Below are 22931 nucleotides of genomic sequence, written 5' to 3'. Positions count from 1 at the left end.
CCATACCTTTTCTTGACCGTTTTGGTCATATTTTAAAAATCACCCTACCTTTTCTTGACCGTTTTGGTCATATTTTAAAAATCCCCCTACTTTTCTTGACCGTTTTGGTCGTATTTTAAAAATCCCCCTACTTTTTCTTGACCGTTTTGGTCATATTTTAAAATTCCCCTACTTTTTCTTGACCGTTTTTACCATATTTTTAAAATTCCCAGACTTTTTCTTGACCGTTTTGACCATATTTTTAAAATTTCCCGACTTTCCCTGACCTTTTTGGCTGATTTTTAAAATCCCTGATATTTCCAGACCTGTTACAAACCTGAATTAAAATACACTAATTAAAACAGCAATAAGTTCCAATAATTAACGATGTTTTCTTTTTCCCTTATATACTCAATAATATATACTTTGTCTTTCCCATAACCATTGGCCAAAGATTAAATGTTAAAGGTTAAATAACAAAATAAATAGCATTAACAGTTAATCTGACACTAGCATCACTCCTTTCCAATTCCAATCCATTCCCAAGTCTCTAAAGATGCCGACTAATTCATCATGTCTACAGCAATCAAGTTAAAGAATGCAAGAATATAAACCTTCGAACCATGCATGCAGTCACTTTTAAAAGAGTTGCGCAAAACGGTAAAAGGTCCTCAAACCGACCTACCCATGCCTCATGCAGGATCCCAAAAACAGATTATTACTCATTAGGGGTACACAACCAGCGTCCCCACGTTAGAAGTACCCTAAAGAAAACCTTAGCCCACCCAGATCCGAGAGAGGTTCCGTAGATTACACCGGCCTCATAGTATACTCAAAGTCATAAATATCATTCGTAGGCCATACATGTTTCTTTATATTATATTCAAAACAGGGGGTTATCACTGCGTACAGCACTTTTACCCCAAAAAAACCGGGTCCGACCTGGCTCTTTCTACAAAGTAGGCGGGACTAGTTAAAGGTCCCGCGCCAAAAATCGGGCAAATCAGCTAGCAAAAGAGGCGTCACTGAATCCATGGCTCGACAGTGTATTCCGGAAGAGCCCTAAGGCTATACTGCCTATTGCTTGGAAAAAGCGTACACTCTTGAACCTCCTTCTATTAAGCCACCGATGATGGGAAGGAATAACGTGTATGGGTGATAATCGTATAGTTTTTGTTAGCATTCACATGGTACACAATGTCCGCGATCGACTTCTACCACACCATAGTTCAAGACAGTTCAAAATGACCACGGGGTGTCCGAGAGACCCATAATCTTGTTTAGAAAATCCAACACTTCTTATACCGGACACATATAGTATTCGACAGGCTCTGGCCACGAATAATTCGGGTTCATTCGGTTCGTTTCAATCTTAGAGTTGTCGGTCACCGGAACAGTTGGGTTAAGGGGTTACGGGACCGTCCATCAGAAAAGTGGACGACGAGTGCGTTGTGGGACAAGTATCGTTATCGTTATTTCCTCCGTGGTTTCGGTGTTGTTTTTTAAGTAATACGCGAAGGAGGTATCATGGCAGTTTCAAGTACTTTGGGGATAAGACCGCTTTATACCGGGTATCCGTTTCAAGGTAGGTTTCGTTAACAAATTTCGATATCTTTAATTTAGTACAGTTTTAAGTAATTTCCTATCAAGAGCTACTGCTTACGGTAATGCGTGCATGAGACAAAGCGGAATAATGGGAAGAAACAAATCCGAGATGACAGAATTATGTTTCGATGTTCTAAGAGGTTTAAAGGGTTATTGGCATAATCAATATAGTCTCCAACATGAGTAGGTGTTGTGTCAGTTACTTAGTATGGTTTGGGTTCGTCTATATTTATAAAGGGTATTTCTGAAAGGTGTGTAAGTAGTTATGGGAATGTTCTCTGGACGAGTACGAGTCTAAAATGTTCGATGACATTTCGTCGTCTGAGCCACCGTTTTCAAGTTATGATTGGAGTGTGTTTTACTTAAATTTAATTAGATTTAAGGGGTCATCTTTAAAACACACTCCCAATCATAACTCGTAAACGGTGCCTGCCCCGGACGGCAAAATGTCATGGAACATTTTCTATCTAAATCACCCAAAGAACATCCCCCTTCAAAGTCATGGCACAGCACTGATCGAGTATCAATTCTGCAGTCCAAACCGCTTTACCTATAGGAAGCTGAAATTTTTCCCGAGAAGTTAGATTTTTTCAATCGGCGGTCATCTTGAAAAATGTCTACCAGAAACACAAAAATCCCCGTTTCAACCCATTTCTTCAACATCCTATATACACGGGCTTTACAGCTTTTCCGTAGGCACCGCTTTGGCGGATTGAGCCATCTTTTAAAATGGCTTCCCAAAATGGAACGAAATGCCAACGCCGGGTTCCAATGCTGGAATTTTCTGCAGCTACTTTGATATGTACAGAGAAATACACGCATAGGGGCATGCCGGTCATTAGGGCTAAATGCGAAGAGACAACAGCTCTTGATGGAGCCAGAGAGGATCCTAATTACTCTTTAATTTATTTGCAATTGGGGAGCTAGGGCTCCATCTATCACTGTCTCTTGGCAGTTCTATTATAACACACCAAATGTTAATAAATTGCCTATAGAGGTATCTCAGTTGTGACGTCAGTGCGTAGGTAAAACGTCATGGGCTTAGCTTTGGCTGTGGGCGGCCATGTTTGGTACCGCTTTGGTTCTATTGGCAAATAGCATGGGTGGCGTCACGCTAAGGCTTCTGAGATAGCTCTAATGCCGCAAAAAATGGACTTTTCGCTTAGCAATACTACGTCATGCACGCAACCTCACTTCAGCATGCTAGAAAATATACCAAGGGGTGGGGGGTCAGAAAAGGGCCTGAAATAGCTTCTACTCTGCAAGAATTCCAGAATGGCGACAGGGGGCTTAGCTATATGCACGAATTGCTTGCCAAGTCCCTATTGAATTTTATCAGTTGAACTAGAACGATGAGTTAGAGATAGGCGCAATGGCGTCATTATGCCTGTATTATTTCTCATTGCTTTCAATACTCAAGAGTCAATTGCCTCATTAGTCCGCGGACAAGTTGGGCAAACTAATGCACTAAGAGGATTGATACCATGTACACCAGGAGGCCACACAACTTGGTATACTGCACTTTCTGCACCAAGTAGCCTGGCCTCCTGGTGTAAATGGTATCATATAGTCTGAGAACTAATACTATGCATAACCGATTGCTAAAAATTAAGGTTAAAAAATAGCACCGATTACGTACGTCATAATTAACGCTATACTCACAGCAAAATGGCGCAAGGAAAAAACCGAATGGAAAGAAACCACTTGGAAAAAGATCTGAAGAGAGATATGGGAATGGAAATTGAATATTTGTCAAATCCTGGTCACAACTCACTTAGAAATCGTTGAAATTTTCCTTAAATTTTCAAAACCCTACTGATTTCAGATTGATTGTCATGGTTTAAAAGACTGCGATTTAGTTTATTAGGGAGAAGGTATAAGATGCCTAAGTATTTGCGCGCCATAGTCCCAGTCCCCTTTTTCAAAATACAAGGGGGGACGTAAAAGGAGGCCGGGCTATTTCGCCTCTCCTCAGTCGGAAAATACGTTATTTTCGTCATTCGCGTCGCGCTGACGTGAGTTTTCAAGAACCAATGAGATGCTGGTTGTAGGCAGGAATGAACTCCGGACTGGAGATAAAGCTAGAAATGTGGCGAATTACACCTTCTCCCTAGTAAACTAGATATCGCTTTTTGGCAATATAATATATATAAATAAAAACTAGGCGGAAACATATTTAAAATGACTCGCAAACTTCCTGTTATCAATATAAAAGCTTAATCTTGTTGTTGCCGAATTTTCAAGGACATTTACGAGCCAAAATTTCACAATTAATAACATCAATAATTTTCGATAATTTTTGTAAAAAATGATGCATAGGCCCTTAATCTGAATCCTTCAAAATCCCGTTGGAATAAAAAAAAAATTTGAGATATTAAAACTCTCTCACAATTGGCGAAATCGGGTGGATATAAAGGTTCGTTTTTTGGAAAAACAAAACAAAACTTTTCCAAAAAGTTTTTCAACATAATTCTTCCCAGGCTTACCCTTTTTACTTGCTCTATACTGCTTATCAAACTTCAGATGGGTATCTATCGCACCTGGGGTGAATTCTATAATTGTTTGGTAGTATACTAAATCCACAGCAATCAACCTGCACAAACCTTGATTGTCTTGACGTGGGACAAAAACGCACAAGTGCATACGCCTTGGCAAATAGTTAATAAGCGCTAATAGAGTAATGATGTGATTCGGTTTAATAGTAACCTTGTTCCAAATGTTGGGAAGAATCATGTTACAATTACTCCGCTTTGTGGGAGGCACACTTCTCTTTGATTGTCTTGACGTGGGACAAAAACACACAAGCGCATACGCCTTGGCAAATAGTTAATAAGCGCTAATAGAGTAATGATGTGATTCGGTTTAGTAACCTTGTTCCAAATGTTGGGAAGAATCATGTTACAATTACTCCGCTTTGTGGGAGGCACACTTCTCCCGAAGAGAAGTATTATTTTGGAAAATTTTTCTTGTACGAAAATTTTGACCATTCCAAGAGAAGCAACCTATACTGGGCCTACTATCTATTAGTTCCTGATCTAGATTAAAAATAACACGTTCTTCCGTTAAAGCTATGACTATGAAATAAATATCTCTTTAAGCATGCTAAAAACCCAGTCAATTCCAAAGTATCAAACGCAATCTTTTCACAATCTAGCCTATACTTGCCAAACGTCTACATAAAGTCGTTTCCGAGATCAAAATCATCAGTTCGCGAAAGGAGCTTTTAATAGACGATAATAGTTCAATTCTATTTGATTCTTTATTGAATATAGTCAGTCAAGCTGCACCAGAGAGCTTTGAAAAATATTCAATTAGCAGTTTGTCGATAGCAAAAGAACGAAAAGCTTCATAAGTCCTTTCCGGGGATCCACAATGAACGTTCACATTGGTACAAATACGGGAAATAGCCACGGGGGATACGGTCATCACTCGGTATAGCATGCAGCAAAACCATGCACGGTTGTGGTTGTCCAAGGAATAAGCTAGCTTTAGCAAAACGGTCCGAAATCGAGATATAATAACGTAGCGTTTAACTCAATGGGGGGTTCCCGAGCATTTTTCTTTTTGCAAGACAACGATGGAAACCGTTTTAAAGACCATTATTCGATGGTGGTCCAACTGATAGTTATTGCTAAAATGCTTTCTTAATTAAGAGAAGCTGTTCCCGCGGCATACCTCCCCGCGTGCGAGAAAAATGCATTTGACTTCTGGGTGGTGGTTTCGCGTGGTTTTCTTGAATCCGATTCGATTTGTCCTTAATCTGAAAGAGACATAATAATATGGAATTATTTGCTGAAATTCTTCAAGATTTTTGTCACAAGATTTTTTTCAATTTGTATTTTGCAGGTCAAGGAAGAGTTAATCAATTAGGAGGAGTGTTTATCAATGGACGGCCCTTGCCTAATCATATTAGACTAAAGATAGTCGAAATGGCCGCCGCTGGAGTTAGACCATGTGTTATAAGTAGACAACTTCGGGTTTCGCATGGATGCGTCTCAAAAATTCTCAACCGATATCAGGTAAATACATATTTATTTATTTATTTATTTATTAAAATAGTTAAATCAATTAACTATACTTGGATTAAGCGAGTGTGACTACCTTGAACACTTTCGCTGAATCTTTTGGTACGTAAAGGCTAGAGATATGTGAGTTTGGTAATTTACCGTCCGTAGCTTGCCGGTAATTTGCCAAATACCGCCGTAATTTACCGATTTAAATCATACCGTAATTTTGCAATGGTAATTTACCGATTTATAATCATACGGTAATTTTGCAATGGCAATGTACCGATTTATAATCATACCGTAATTTTCCAATGGCAATGTACCGATTTATATTCATACCGTAATTTTCCAATGGCAATTTACCGATTTATACCGTAATTTTCCAATGGCAATTTACCGATTTATACCGTAATTTTCCAATGGCAATTTACCGATTTATACCGTAATTTTCCAATGGCAATTTACCGATTTATACCGTAATTTTCCAATGGCAATTTACCGATTTATACCGTAATTTTCCAATGGCAATTTACCGATTTATACCGTAATTTTCCAATGGCAATTTGCCGATTTATACCGTAATTTTCCAATGGCAATTTACCGATTTATACCGTAATTTTACAATGGCAATTTACCGATTTATACCGTAATTTTCCAATGGCAATTACCGATTTATACCGTAATTTTCCAATGTAATTTACCGATATCATACCGTAATTTTCCAAGTAATTTACCGATATCATACCGTAATTTTCCAATGTAATTTACCGATATCATACCGTAATTTTCCAATGGCAATTTACCGATATCATACCGTAATTTTCCAATGGCAATTTACCGATATCATACCGTAATTTTCCAATGGCAATTTACCGATATCATACCGTAATTTTCCAATGGCAATTTACCGTTTTATATCGTACCGTAATTTTACAACGGTAATTTCACATCTCTATAAAAATAAGTCAAGCAAGATGTCACGTTTGGTTTTTTTAAAAAGACATACTATTTTAATTATTTAGGAAACTGGTAGCATCCGTCCAGGGGTAATTGGTGGAAGCAAACCACGTGTCGCAACCCCTGAAGTTGAGAAACGAATCGAGGAATACAAGAAAGAGAACCCTGGTATTTTCAGTTGGGAAATACGTGACAGACTAATCAAGGTATTTACCCAAAAATTTAAACGATTATAAACATAAACAATTATCTATAGAAAATGTCTTTGTTTCTTTCTATTTTTTCTCAACGCGTCAGGAGAATATCTGTGACAAGAACACGGCTCCCAGCGTTAGTTCCATCAGCCGAGTTCTACGCGGTTCTAAACACGGAATGGGACCCGGGATTACCGGAGTAAATCCCAGCTCCATGCACCAATCGCCTTACGGATCAAGCAGGTTCCTCGATCTCGTTGGAGACTACTCCGATAGCGGGAAAAGTCGAGCCGATCACAGCATCGATGGCATACTCGGAGGTTAGTAACGAACTCGTTTAGTATTAGCTCGCTAGCTGCCGGAATAAATACAGCTAATTGGAATCATTTTGCCCCCATATCTATTATATTAATTTCTATGCGGGTTTTGTGGGCCGAGCTTGAGTACTACGCATCACACGTCATAATTCTAACGTCTTTCTAACTGCAATTTCATCGGTTGGCAGCAGAGCGCTGCATGATTGATTATTTCCGATACATAATGATAGTTACGTTGAGAAATATTATTCCTAATAGCTGTATGTATTCCACTGGCTCGAGTTATAGGGAGTTTAAGGATTTCAAGATAATTTTTTAAGATTTCAAAATTATTCTCCAAATTATTGTGAACTAAACAACGCGTACAACTTAGGATTTTCTAAGCATGCACGATTGAACTTTAACATTATCAGGCACACAAGACTTAAGATTGGAGTAATTTACTGATAACCCCATAAATATAATTAAGAAACTGAAAGACAATTTAATTAAGGGGTCATTCCTAAAACATTCAAATCATAACTCGAAAACAGTGGCCCGGACAACAAAATGTCATAGAACACTTTCAACTTATATAAGGGGTCATCGCTAAAATACTCAAATCAGAACTCGAAAACCGTGTCCCGGACGGCAAAATGTCATAGAAGTTACATTTTCATCTTAATTAAGGGGTCATCTTTAAAACACTCAAATCATAACTCGAAAACAAAATGTCAGAACATTTTTGACTCAAAATTTATGACAGCCTTGGTAAAGTAACGAAATAGCCGTATAAGTTTCTAATTAAAAAAAAAATAAAAATTAAAAGTTATAAAGTGCTGGCTGAGATTTTTTCATGTAACATAATGGACCTACCGCGCGACAGTAGCTTTGAGAAAAATGTTTCGGCAAACCTTTTAAAGTATCAAAATAAGTAAATCGTTAAAAAGAAAAGACGTATAAGAGCGTTCATGCTACGCTTTATCTTCTTTGACTATATGATAAAACTTTGAAACGGGAGGAGGCGAGATGCTGAGACGTAGATGTCTTCTAGGTTAGGAGGTGTATTCCCTCTAGATGGTATTCATTCCTTTAAAATTCCTTATCTCTCCATGAACTCCAATAAAAATAGTCTAAGTCTACCCGTATTACGTGCTTCTTAAAAATCTAAAAGAAAGCCGACTGTGTGTTTCAAGCACTAAAAATCGAAGGCGACCAAAAACGGTGTAATTAATCGAAAGTCCCGCGACCGAGACGCTAGATTAAGACACTTTAAATTTCAAAAGATAACAACGGCAAGCTTCAAAACTAAAAACGACGTCCGCGGTTGACTTATGTTTAGACGAAACATTTGTATGCCTCTAAGGTGTTAACTCGGATTTGGAGGGGTTATGTTACGTTATACCATAGCCCACTTGATCACGCTGGCTGCACGCGCTATAGAAGCCCGCTCAATCGACCCTAAAAATGAGAATAACATAGGTTCGGTCTAAAATTCAAACCCGTCTGGTTTTAACATGGGCCTCTATGGGAGGGGACCAGTTTTTTCAACGTTTTTGACAATATTAGTGCATCTACTGGTTCAAATCTCTTGAATTTTTAATGAGACGTGTATTGAAAGGTTTGATATTATCCTGTAAAATTTAAAGTCTTCAGCTTTAATAGTTTTTTTTATAAAAAATAAAAATCATCACATAGTAGAGAAATTGAAGGGGCAAAATTCTCTACTATGTGATGGTTTTTATTTTTTATAAAAAAACTATTAAAGCTGAAGACTTTAAATTTTACAGGATAATATCAAACCTTTCAATACACGTCTCATTAAAAATTCAAGAGATTTCAACCAGTAGATGCACTAATATTGTCAAAAACGTTGAAAAAACTGGTCCCCTCCCATAGAGGCCCATGTTAAAACCAGACGGGTTTGAAAGTTTAGACCGAACCTATGTGACGCGCCGTATTCGCGAGTTAACATGTAAAAAAAATCGTTTGGGCGGGCTTCTAGAGCGCGTGCAGCCAGCGTGCGTGATCAAGTGGGCTATGGTTATACGGAGGTATATCGGGGTTGCGTATGAAGACATTACAATTAAGCGCGTGTCTATTCGCTTAAAGGAAAGATTGGAATTAAAATCTTCTTTAAATTAGCGCTAAAAATGCTAGAATCGATAACTAATAAGCCTCAAATTGTAGGCGTAATTAACTGTTACCTTCTAATCTTGAAGAAGAGAGGGATGGAGCGGTAATCATCATACCTATACGTTGCCTCTTTATCCCTCACCTACGGAACGGCACCGTAGTCCTCCCAGCATCCTCAGCGTTTAGGTAGGGTTGTACAGTACGGAATCGTAAAGGATGCCCCCTCTGTCTTAAAAATAGAAGCTAGTTCTCATACAAATACTATGGCGCTACGCGGCAGCACTTAACAATCGCCTACCAAAGGGTAGGGGCGTGCTCGAGGTAAACTGGGAGAGTTTCAGTGTCGCAGGGCGCCCATTATCAGTTCCACTCGATCTTACCTCATTTAAAAGTTATATTTGTCCTAATTAACCAACCCTGGGCGCAGAAATTATCCCTGGTAAATTCCATTCCTGTGAGGCAAATAAGGCTATAGTTTTCTACAACTTACAAGCAATTTATTTATGTAGTCTTGCCTTGGAGGAGGGAAGTTTATACTGGAGTAGTAATCATACTGTATAGCGCTAACACGAGAGGGCCCTTCCCATGCAACGGCATAAACTCTACCATAGTACCCCGGTTTTAGGTTGGGCATAAGCTTTAAGTGCCATCTGTTTATAAGAACACCTATTTACACGTGACTAAGCTATAGTAAAATATTTCCACCGAGAGGTGGAGGGCTGCACTCAATGATGCCCAACCCTTCAAAAGCATGCCGGGATTTTTAAACATCCATGAATGGCTCCCAACTATGCCACTCGTATCTCGCCTAAAACGGGAACTTAATCTTCCAGGGGTAATGTCCGTGTCCAATATTTGTTAATTAAAAGCTAATAATTACCCATGCTCATTTTTGCATCGTTAATTATCGATTCTAAAATTTTTTTTTGAAGTAATGAATGAATTAAGGCCAAAAATATTTACGCTTGAATCTTTCCTTCAAATGCATGCATAAGTGGAAAAATAACATCAAGTAGGCCTAGTAAAACACTCGGTTTACGACGGGAAATGTGGAGGGTTAAAAAATATGAGAAAGAATCACACACCGTTGGTGCTCGTGGTTTTCCGGCAATTCTCAATCTCTACTACAGATAAATGTTTCGCTAATTTAAATATTGTAGACTACCGATTCGAACAACTTTGTTGATTAAATAAGAATTATCCATGCACCTATGGGTGGATATGGATGGTCAAAAGTGAATAAAGTATCTAATAGAAAAGGTGCATGAACCCACGGTTGCCACCTGTAGTGACCAGCGGGTCCCATCACCTTCTTAATGCACCAGATAAACTCTTCATCTATCATGCCATGGCTCGCTTTGCTTCTCCCAAATTAAAAGATGAATCAACCGCAAGTACGGGAGAAAAACATCTCGTCGAATACCGTTCCAAATTGATTTCGGAAACCCCGGGTCCCAAAAAAACACGAAAAACATTCGCACATTTGTCAGAACGGGCGAACATCTTGAAAAATTAAACTTTGCGAGGTCTTTGAATTCGACCCTATAAGGCTGACCAGATCATGTAGTTAATTTCTCAGCTTGTTTCGAGACCGTTTAGATTGTTTCGAGCCCGTACATTTGTTTCGGTTTCGAGCCCGTTTAGACCGATTAAGGGCCCGTACCCCCCGTTTTAAGACCGATTAAGGGCCCGTACCCCCCGTTTTAAGACCGATTAAGGGCCCGTACCCCCCGTTTTAAGACCGATTAAGGGCCCGTACCCCCCGTTTTAAGACCGATTAAGGGCCCGTTTTAAGACCGATTAAGGCCCGTACAGTTGTTTCGGTTTCGAGCCCGTTTAGACCGATTAAGGGCCCGTTTTTAGACCGATTAAGGGCCCGTTTTTAGACCGATTAAGGGCCCGTTTTTAGACCGATTAAGGGCCCGTTTTTAGACCGATTAAGGGCCCGTTTTTAGACCGATTAAGGGCCCGTTTTTAGACCGATTAAGGGCCCGTTTTAAAACCGATTAAAGACCGTTAAAACCGATTTAGGCCCGTTTAAAGCGATTTAGGCCCATTTAAACCGATTAGGTTACGTTTAAACCGATTTAGGCCCGTTTAAAGCGATTTAGGCCCGTTTAAACCGATTAAAGCCCGTTTAAACCGATTAAAGCCCGTTCAAACCGATTAGGTTACGTTCAAACCGATTAAAGCCCGTTTAGACCGATTAAAGCCCGTTTAGACCGATTAGAGTCCATTTAGATTGTCAATAGCTCGATAAGATATCATTGAGATTAAGTAATGATTATATTTACTTCGATTATAACGCACCGTAAACGGAACTCAACCCAACCCCATAGCTCATTTAACGTGAAATCAATCAAGTTTATCAACTATGCCCTCTCCGTGGCAAACTTTTAATCTAGACCTTATCTGTTCCCATGAATTCAGAGATTTAACCAATCACTAATCAAAGACAATACGCAACCCTTTCACTATTACAACCTTCGAGCTTCATGACAATTCCCACTTAAATTATTCAACAATTACAACGTGTAATCTATGATCCCCAATAATATTTATGTCCCATCGGTCGTACCCTTCGGAATTAATGGTCTTCACTCCCCCTGAGCAATACACCAATACAGGGTCGACATCGGGGTGTTCGTTGGGACACAAATAAGGCAAAGGAAGCCGCGTTTCATTGTGAACGATTCAACGATACACCGTACGAATAGGTGCTATATTCCTCCTCCATAGAGTGTTATGGGTGTCTGCCCATGCCCTCCTCTTTTACAAAATATCAAGTACAAATCGCCATCCTCGTAACAACAGCTGGCCGCCATCATCGCTCGTCAAAGGGTCCTGAATAGGCCTTGTCAGTGTGGCTGAAGTTACTGTATTCTCACATGAATATCGCTGCTTTGAAAACTCTTACAGACTACTTCTAGGCCCCTTTCGTTATATAATGCACTAGCTGTTACCCGCGGCGTCGTTCGCGTGTAATAAGAACTTCCATCAAAATGATATAAAGAATGGGTAGACTTTACTGATGACATATTTTTTTAGTTCGTCGGGACATTTTTTCTTACTTTTCATGCGGACTTTACTCCATAAAGAAGGGTTTTTAAATTTCTGGCCGCCATTTAAAAAGATGGCTACAAATCGAACACAAAAGACCATTCAGCCCGTCTATGGGTTAAAGGAAACCAATGTACTAAATATTTGTGAAATCGCTTGAAACGCGCGGAATTTGTTGCATAGAGAAGATTTTTTACATTTCTGGGCGCCATTTATTAAGATGGCGCCCAGAAATGTAAAAAATCTTTCTTAGTACGCTCCTACTAATTATGAGTAACGTTCCTGCAAATTTTCAGCCTTCTAGGGCAAGCGGTTTGGGCTGGGCGTTGATTATTCTGTCAGTCAGTCAAGACTTTGATTTATATAGATATAGAAGATAGTAGAAATGATACAGTTTTAAGGTGGAATTCATAAACGTTGGACGCAACGCAATTTAGTACCTGTAGGCAAAGCCAGGACGTTTGCTCACGACGCCCTTCCTTCGCCTGTACTAAATCGCGTTGGGTCCAACGTTTAAGAATTCCACCTTACATTATTGAGAAAAACACAGTAATTTGTTTAAATTGCTATTAAATTTATTTTTCCAATATTTTTGAAGTTGGAATTATAATCTTATTTTTGGGACTAATGCATATCTATAAAAGTCAAAAGTCCTGAATGTCTGACTAACTGATAATCCACGCCCAGTCCAAACCGCTTTGTGCCAAATTTTGCAGGGACTTTATTCTTTAGTAGTATAGGCACGGACTAAGAAATATTGTTGTCAAATCCGAGGCCATTTTTCAAGATGGCGGCGGATTTGAAAACAGACAACATAAAAACCATCTTTAAGGAATAACGCCCGCGCGTTTCAATCGATTTCACTATAATATTTAGCACATTTGTTCCCTATAACCAATAGACGGCCCTTATGGCTTTTGGTCCTCTATTTACCATTCAGGATTTAATGATAGACATTTTTACAACCCCTTTATAACGGGGCTGTTCACCAGAGGGAGCACCATTATTTTTAAAAATGGCTTCTGATAAAAAATATCCTGACAGGCAACGCCGAGTGCCTTCGCTACTAGTACTAAATCGAGGGGTTAGTCACTTGAATAATAAGGTGTACAAAACCGCAGAAATCGAATACTGATTTCTAGAATTCTTAGAAAATCATCAGTAATCAAAATCATTCTTGTGGGTAATCAAAGGTAATCAGAAATCTCCGATAATCACTGGAAATCACGTAAAATCTTGATAAAATCAGAAATAATCACGTAAAATCTTGATAAAATCAGAAATAATCACGTAAAATCTTGATAAAATCAGAAATAATCAAGTAAAATCTTGATAAAATCAGAAATAATCACGTAAAATCTTGATAAAATCAGAAATAATCACGTAAAATCTTGATAAAATCAGAAATAATCACGTAAAATCTTGATAAAATCAGAAATAATCACGTAAAATCTTGATAAAATCAGAAATAATCACGTAAAATCTTGATAAAATCAGAAATAATCACGTAAAATCTTGATAAAATCAGAAATAATCACGTAAAATCTTGATAAAATCAGAAATAATCACGTAAAATTTTGATAAAATCGGAAATAATCACGTAAAATCTTGATAAAATCGGAAATAATCACGTAAAATCTTGATAAAATCAGAAATAATCACGTAAAATCTTGATAAAATCAGAAATAATCACGTAAAATCTTGATAAAATCAGAAATAATCACGTAAAATCTTGATAAAATCAGAAATAATCACGTAAAATCTTGATAAAATCAGAAATAATCACGTAAAATCTTGATAAAATCAGAAATAATCACGTAAAATTTTGATAAAATCGGAAATAATCACGTAAAATCTTGATAAAATCGGAAATAATCACGTAAAATCTTGATAAAATCAGAAATAATCACGTAAAATCTTGATAAAATCAGAAATAATCACGTAAAATCTTGATAAAATCAGAAATAATCACGTAAAATCTTGATAAAATCAGAAATAATCACGTAAAATTTTGATAAAATCGGAAATAATCACGTAAAATCTTGATAAAATCGGAAATAATCACGTAAAATCTTGATAAAATCGGAAATAATCACGTAAAATCTTGATAAAATCAGAAATAATCACGTAATTTACTAGTAATCTTTCGTAATCACCTCGGTAATCAAACTTTTCGTGAAATAATCACGCGTAATCAATAGAAGATTTCTAAAATCCAAAATAAAAATCATAATCAGTTGAAATAGAAATAATCACTGTATTCATAGAAATTTACGAAGAATCCAGTGATGATCACGGCATTCACGAAGAATCCAGTGGTAATCACGGCATTCACTAAAAAAAAATCGGAATTCCAACATGAATCGCAAGTAATCAGCGGCAATAACGGGAAATCAATGTAAAGATTATGGAAATCACAGACAATAATCGTAATCACAGAAATCAAGGAAATTCGTTGACATAAAAATTCAGAAATCAGTAATCAAGTGTACAAAATTTTGGTGAATGACTATCCCCTCGACTAAATATAAGTCGCTTGATATAAAAATTTTTATCAACAAATGAAACTACTCGATTCGGAAAAAATAATTTTGGAGAACGATTTAGTGAAAGTTAGTAAAATGCAAACAGAATGCAGTCAAAATAAATGATAAAATCTACAAAATATTCCATATAGACTGTAGTTGGTAAATGGCTTTAAACAGTGTAAAAAATAAACAATAAATAGTATATAATCAATGTATACCGCAGTTATCGCGTCAGAATTTCAAAAAGTTTTGCTTACTTATCTGACCGCCATTTTCCACTATTAAAAATATTTCTTACTAGTACTTTACAAGGCCGAGTTCTATCGAAAAGGGTTCTATATAGGCGAATTGAAAACCGATCGAGTTTTAATTTGGGTTTCTAGAGTAACTCTAAAATGGTACTGAGTCACTTGTTTCACTAAAAATAACTTTTTTTTAAATTCGGTTACTAAAAGTAACTTTTCCGTAAATTAGTTACAATATAAGTCACTCTTTTGGATTTTTGCGTCTCTCGGTGTAATTTACTTTCTCTTGGCTTGATTACGACATAGACTTTTAAAATATCTTTAATTATATAAAATAATTAAGAAAATCGGTCATCTCATTAAGAAAACCATTTGAGAGATGACAAACCTGGCCCTTTTTTAATAGCTTAATTTGGTCCTATTTAGTCAATTTTTGCTTACTATTGTAAAATTAATTAGTCACTTATTAAACTAAATTTGAGCGTGGGAATATTAGCCTTGTTACTTCTCTTAAAACAATTCGAAAACTAATAACGTGGTCTTAATATCAGCCTATCACAATTTGTTGTCTTAATCGCTGCTAGATAGTGTGTTAAATATTATTGGATAAATTTAATAAACGCTTTAACTTCAAGGCGACGATTTATAATAATGGTATACTAAAATCATTCTATTGGATGATCAGAACCAATACAGAAAAAAGCAGGGACGATGGTAAACACGGTACTAAAGTCACTGCACGTTATCTGGTATTCTCTGTATTGGCTCAAACTTGCTGAACAAACTGATACAAGAGGGTGTTTTTCATACCGCCCAGGCGATGTTTCTGGGGTCCTAGGGGTGGTCTTTGTCCCTGGGGACCCTTAAGGTCAAGTCGGGGGTTCGTCAGAATGACAATTGACCATTGTCCGATCTTACCACCCAAAAGTCGCCGCGCCGACAACGATATACGTTAATGTTATTGAAAGTTATTGAAAATCTAGGGATACTATTGAACATTACCAGGTCCATTTTGAGTTTCATAGTATACTAGACGTGTTTTGTGAGAACGGGGTTTAGGGTTTCAACTATTGTAAGCTTTTTTTAGTACAGTTGAGGTGTCAAGATATTCTTTACTAAAGGGCTGTTTTCCCTTAAATATACCTTTTAGTAGCCACGATGGTTAGTTCGCTATTGTGGCGGCATTTCTTTGAACTATTTGGGAGTTCCGATTTTATTGAAACCGATGAAGATTATTCTTTCGACAAACGTTTGGGTATTTTTACAATCAGTAATACTAATCTAGTAACAAGTTAGGCATGCATGGAATATAGAAAGAAAACATACCCGACCCGAGAACAGCAAGGTTCGAAAAAAAAACCAGGTTTAATTTAAAATACCCAGCCTACCTTGTTTTATTGGGTTTTTCTCGACTTTTGGATTTTATTTGGTTTCTTATATTTAGCAGTTGCGCATGAATTGTAATAATTGTCATTGTCTAAATAAAATCTTAAAATGTTTCATAAAAAAATCATTAAATAATACTTTTGTAGTTAAAACAATAAATATCTTAAAATATTACTTTAGCGTTTAAATTCGTCAAAATTGAAGATTTTAGGGATGAGTTTTAACATAAGTTCATAAGATATGTTCCATAAGTTTGTCACTGGTTATATTGAAAGCTTGTCACGAAGTGACTTAGGTGAAACGTACTGGGTATATTGGATTACAACCCTAGCTGCCTGAAATATAGCCATCTTAGTTTTACCAGAAGTGAGATGAAACCAGAAGTACTGAGCTAACCAAATTCTTCACTCGGCGAAAGTGAATATTCTTGATAACACACGAACGGTTGGCCCTCTGGTAGCGGTTTCTTAATTTTCCCTCCAAAACGTGAGACGCTCGCGGTGGTAGACGGCCGAACTAGATTCAAGGAGCCGCGTCCGTGTTCCGCGGCTTTAGGTTGAGGGAAGGGGGTAGGAAATGTTTTTGGAACTAGACCAATTTTTTCTCTCTAGTTTTAGCGCTTGGGAAGCGGCATAAAATCATCAAATTTGTTCACTAGTGCCAGGATCTACTATCAATGCTAGAGCCCTTCACTTCTAGTTTTACGAACTATACATACAGTAACTTTACAGAATGTTCGACCCCTCGAATACTATAGGGTGTGCCCGTTAACAAACTCGGAAGCCATTTTCATAATGTTTGCCGAAGAATTTTTCTCGCCGAATTGTTTTCTCGAAATACCAACCAACCAAAGTAAAAATGGAAGAAAGAAAGAACCAAACCAGCTTCCAAACAACCAGTTACGGTATACCGGGCCTAACGTAAATAGAAATGGCGTAGGAGTTCTAGAATAAAGACTGTCTAAAGGCTGCAAAACGATTATCATTTTCAACCCCCAAACCAGAACCCGAGTAGTCCCCCTGCTCCTGTATTTAATAAGGCAAAAGTCAGAGGTGTAGAAGAAAAGAAAAATTGGAGAAAGGGAGAGAGAGAGAGGTTCAGGGTTAAATTGCCTTTGTCATCGTGGATTTTGAGGATACGATAGTCAGTAGTCACGTATAGAATCTAGGCAATGCACCTATGGTCGTGAAAACTCTCCTTAAAGGCCGACTTCCAACGAAAAAACGGAGCTTAATAGAAATTTTCGATGTAAAAAAAGGGGGTAGGAAACCCTCAGTATTGGGAAATACAAGGGAGGTTGATACATTGCCATCCGTCTCTGCGCACTCTCATGATACTACAAAAAGAGTACAGCGCAGGCGCCAAAAAGCGAGATGGAAGGAAAAGTTTTACCCCCGTGTTTTTCCCTCCTAGTTACATCGAGACTAACAATGAAGCGACCGTGCCGATTTTCGAACCCCTGCTGGGGCAAGCGTTGTAAGGGTTCTAGCTAACTGAGAGCCGTGCTGTGCGGTTCTAGCGAACTGAAGATGAACAATAGAAAGCCCTCCCGAATTTTTGTTTTCCTCTGAAGGAAATCTCTATTGTGTATCTTCAGTCCTCTAGAACCACATTGCACGGCTTTCAGTTAGCTAGAACCTTACCAACTTTCGCCCCATGCAGCGGGGATTCGAAAATCGGCGCGGTCGTTCATTCCATTGTTAGCATCGATGCTCGGTTTTCAGTTCACTAGAAACCCTTTTCGCTGGACGTCGGCCTTTAACAATTCACCAGCTTTTAGAGATTCGAAGTTCAAAATAATGTTTTGGGGTCTGTTTTTGATCTGACTGGGGCTATTTTTACCCATCCCAAGAAGATGAAAAGGGTTGTTCACTGTATACGTGTCGGTAAACACAGCCAATTCACCGTGGGTAGTCTGCAGTATCCCTGCTAGCTAGCTAGGCCTTCTTTTGGATGATGATGATTATTATTAAAACAGATATGAAGTTTTGGAATGTTCAGGAATTTTTATTGCCCAGAAAGCAAAGAGATATATTTATGAATTTATCTTTTAAGTAAATCATTAAATTTCCCTCCAAAAATTGGAAATTCAAAGTTAACAGAGGTTAACTCTGGAAATATTTTTCTACTTATAATAGAATAAGAATCCAACCTAAGAAAGGTTAAATTCCCAAGTTGGAAACCCCTTATTTCCATCCGAAACTAACTCCTTCCAAGATTGAATACAAATAAAAAGGGTGGTAGGACCGAAGTATAGTGGGTTTTATGGGCGATTTTGAGTCTAAAATGTTCTATGACATTGCCACCATTTTCAAGTTATGATTGAAATGTTTTAGGGATGACTCCTTAATTAAATTAGCAATAATTGCCTTTCAGTTTCTTAATTAAATTTAAGGGGTCACCCATAAAATACTAAAATCTTAACTCGAAAACGGTGGCTCAGACGGCTAAATGTCATACAGGGTTGCCACGGAATCTTCAGAACCAAATTCCCTGACTTTTCCAGGTTTTCTCTGACCCGTGGCAACCCTGACATAAAACATTTTCGACTCAAAATCGCCAAAAGAATATTCCCCAACGAAACACACAGTAGAGTTTATGTTGTTACTGGCATCTTAATTTAAAACACTGTTTTCCCTTAACTCTGACAGGTCAATGCAGTAACGACGATTCTGACTGCGAATCCGAGCCCGGCATACCTTTGAAACGTAAGCAGCGCCGTTCTAGGACAACCTTTACGGCGGAACAATTGGAAGAATTAGAACGAGCCTTCGAACGAACCCAATATCCGGATGTTTACACCCGGGAGGAATTAGCCCAAAGAACCAAACTGACAGAAGCCAGAGTTCAAGTCTGGTTCAGCAACAGAAGGGCAAGGTGGCGCAAGCAAATGGGTAGTCAACAAATGGCGACGGCTTTCGCTTCATCAACTACTTTGCCAACACACACAGTTCCTTATTCTACGTCATCGCCAACCTCGTCCAGCGGTTACAATCCTATTGAAGTGACGTCGTCTCAACTTCAACATAATGGTTAGTACCCATTTGTGACTTAGTCTCGACCATCACGTTGAAACTAGTAGCAAAGTGAAATGGCGTTGAACGTCAGGACATTTTTGTTCTGTGTTGGGCCGCCATTTGAAAAGATATCAGTGCTATGTTTAACCCCAAAACACTATAAATCAACGACAAGCGAGAATTGACTACACTCTGTTAAATTGCAGTCCATCTTCCTATTTAGTCTGTACTAAGCTTTTGACAGCGCCTCACTAGGCGTTGCTCTACGAAAATCTATTTTCACCTACAAGCTCTCAGTAACCAGTAACAAACTTACGGAGCATATCTTACGAACTTACGCTTATACACATATATGTTAACTAATTTCAAGAAATTTTAACGCACAGATCCTAGTGGCTGGTTACACCCGAGCCTATCTACGTCCGTGAGCACTTCCGGCTCAGTTTTCCATCATCAAAGTCATCATCAAAATAGCGGGGCGTCATTGCGTCAAAGTGCCTACAACCCTCAGAGTCCATGTTCCTTTTCAACGAAACCGTGCTTGGGAGGTTTGCCTACACTGTCCCAACAAGCGCTAAGCATTTTGGGAGGTCCTAGCGCAGCCGGAAACGGGAGTAGCGGAGGAGCTTTTCCACCGACAGAGTTCCATCCTCACATACCACCCATCAACTCCGGGGTGGATGGCGCGTGGCCAACGCCCAGCTTGACCTCCAGAGCAACGGACGCCACCCAAGGAGCCAATCTAAGTCATAACCCTTTCCAAACCCCATCTGCTGAACATTTTAAGTATGGTGCTGGACATCAGGCCTCAGTAAGGTAAGGATAAATATAACAGAACATATTGCACCCGACTGCAAAGGACTTTGAACTGATCAGATTTATTTTTTATTTCATAGCATGTTAGGTCCTACCGGAGACAGTTTCTTGGGACCCCCATTTAACAGTCTGACATCATCACATAATTCCGTTCAAATGGCGCCTTATACAGGACAGTTTTCAACAAGTAAGTACTAAAGGGAGAAATTCCAAAAATTGCAACTTTTAGTTCAGTACAAGTCACTTTCAAAGTCAGGTTCTGTACAAATACTTTAGAGCATGTAAAGAAGTTCAAATCATGTGAATTTAGGTAATTATTCGTATTAACTAAAATTAAGTGAATTCATGCTAAATCGTACAATTTACAACACGCGATATATCTCGTGATTTTGGTTTAATTGATTGAGAATTCGACATACAAAGAAAAACGCTTGAAGTCATTGAAACTAAGAGCAATTCAATTAAGTGAAGTATATTCTGATTTGAAAATTTTAGAGTACAAAACCTTTCGAGTGACTAATTAGCTCTGGACAGATAATGGTTGAAGAGCAGTTAATAGCAAACATCGTACCACTTTTGAGGTTCAAAAGCGTCTCAGCTTTGAGCAGTTGTTTGTTATCTGCTTAAAATACTAAGCCTTGTAAAATAACTATACGATTTTATAATCAAATTAGCACCCAATCACGGACAAGTCTACAACAATTTCGATATGTCTTGCAACGTCTTGGCAAATTTACGACAAAAATCGAGAGAACATTCAGTAGCTTTGGGTCTAATTTAAGATAACTATTTTAGAAAATTAATTGTAAATAGCAATCCTATTCGAAAAAAAAAATCAACCAACTTTTCAGAGTGTTTAAATTTTAAAATATTTTTGGACTTAATATAGACATTAACATTATTTTCATACTATATAAATAAACGGGTATATTTGTCATATTTTTAGAATCATATAAACGTAAACTTATATTAATTTGAGCCAAATCTAGAGTACCTAAAATTGTGTCAAAATTTAAAAGAAATTGAAATAAAATTTCATATTTGTAAATCAATATTATTCATTATTGACATACTTTAGGATTGATTAATTTCTTAAGCGTTTCTATTAACATTTTCCCATTCACGTGACTTTCCATTAAGAATATTCATTGACAATTTTCCCCCGTTCGCGTGAATTTCCATTGACAATTTTCCCCCGTTCGCGTGAATTTCCATTGACAATTTTCCCCCGTTCGCGTGAATTTCCATTGACAATTTTCCCCCGTTCGCGTGAATTTCCATTGACAATTTTCCCCCGTTCGCGTGAATTTCCATTGACAATTTTCCCCCGTTCGCGTGAATTTCCATTGACAATTTTCCCCCGTTCGCGTGAATTTCCATTGACAATTTTCCACCCGTTCGCGTGAATTTCCATTGACAGTTTTCCCCCATTCACGTGACTTTCCATTGACAATTTTCCCCCATTCACGTGACTTTCCATTGACAATTTTCCCCCGTTCGCGTGACTTTCCATTGACAATTTTCCCCCGTTCGCGTGAATTTCCATTGACAATTTTCCCCCGTTCGCGTGAATTTCCATTGACAATTTTCCCCCGTTCGCGTGAATTTCCATTGACAATTTTCCCCCATTCACGTGAATTTCCATTGACAATTTTCCACCCGTTCGCGTGAATTTCCATTGACAGTTTTCCCCCATTCACGTGACTTTCCATTGACAATTTTCCCCCATTCACGTGACTTTCCATTGACAACTTTCCCCCATTCACGTGACTTTCCATCGACAATTTTCCCCCATTCACGTGACTTTCCATCGACAATTTTCCCCCATTCACGTGACTTTCCATCGAAAATTTTCCCCCATTCACGTGACTTTCCATCGACAATTTTCCCCCATTCACGTGACTTTCCATCGACAATTTTCCCCCATTCACGTGACTTTCCATCGACAATTTTCCCCCATTCACGTGACTTTCCATCGACAATTTTCCCCCATTCACGTGACTTTCCATCGACAATTTTCCCCCATTCACGTGACTTTCCATCGACAATTTTCCCCCATTCACGTGACTTTCCATCGACAATTTTCCCCCATTCACGTGACTTTCCATCGACAATTTTCCCCCATTCACGTGACTTTCCATCGACAATTTTCCCCCATTCACGTGACTTTCCATCGACAATTTTCCCCCATTCACGTGACTTTCCATCGACAATTTTCCCCCATTCACGTGACTTTCCATCGACAATTTTCCCCCATTCACGTGACTTTCCATTGACAATTTTCCCCCATTCACGTGACTTTCCATTGACAATTTTCCCCCATTCACGTGACTTTCCATCGACAATTTTCCCCCATTCACGTGAATTTCCATTGACAATTTTCCCCCATTCACGTGAATTTCCATTGACAATTTTCCACCCATTCACGTGACTTTCCATCGACAACTTTCCCCCATTCACGTGACTTTCCATCGACAACTTTCCCCCATTCACGTGACTTTCCATCGACAATTTTCTCCCATTCACGTGACTTTCCATCGACAATTTTCCCCCATTCACGTGACTTTCCATTGACAATTTTCCCCAATCTGTTTTCCTGACCTATTTGTCATACTTTCACCCTTATCAAAACCCAATTTTACAAATACTGCCTCTAAATCATGCATCTTGAGCTACTAAACGTTTTCAAATATTTTAATTTTCCA

At 38.3% G+C, this 22931-nt stretch overlaps 1 protein-coding gene across 2 annotated transcripts; it reads left to right on the top strand.

Annotated features, from left to right (window-relative positions):
* Window positions 1-1059: 1059 nt before the first annotated feature.
* LOC149710154 (paired box protein Pax-7-like) lies at window positions 1060-21278 on the top strand. Of its 2 annotated transcripts, none has more exons than XM_089859724.1 (8): window positions 1060-1564; window positions 5431-5603; window positions 6614-6754; window positions 6849-7062; window positions 19045-19425; window positions 19797-20226; window positions 20307-20413; window positions 20901-21278. In XM_089859724.1, exons 1-8 carry the CDS (start codon window positions 1507-1509, stop codon window positions 21005-21007), a joined length of 1611 nt encoding a protein of 536 aa, XP_089715850.1. In that variant the 5' UTR covers window positions 1060-1506; the 3' UTR covers window positions 21008-21278. The 2 variants fall into 2 exon arrangements, with proteins under 2 accessions (XP_089715850.1, XP_089715849.1); XM_089859723.1 differs by having other exon boundaries at window positions 1064-1564; window positions 6846-7062.
* The last annotated feature ends 1653 nt before the right edge of the window (window positions 21279-22931 follow it).

The sequence above is a fragment of the Phalangium opilio genome, unplaced genomic scaffold, assembly GCF_054372755.1.
Source record: "Phalangium opilio isolate 3A_F unplaced genomic scaffold, DU_Popi_V2 ptg000011l_1, whole genome shotgun sequence".
Classification (NCBI taxonomy): domain Eukaryota; kingdom Metazoa; phylum Arthropoda; class Arachnida; order Opiliones; family Phalangiidae; genus Phalangium; species Phalangium opilio.
This window is presented reverse-complemented; position numbering and strand designations above follow the sequence as displayed.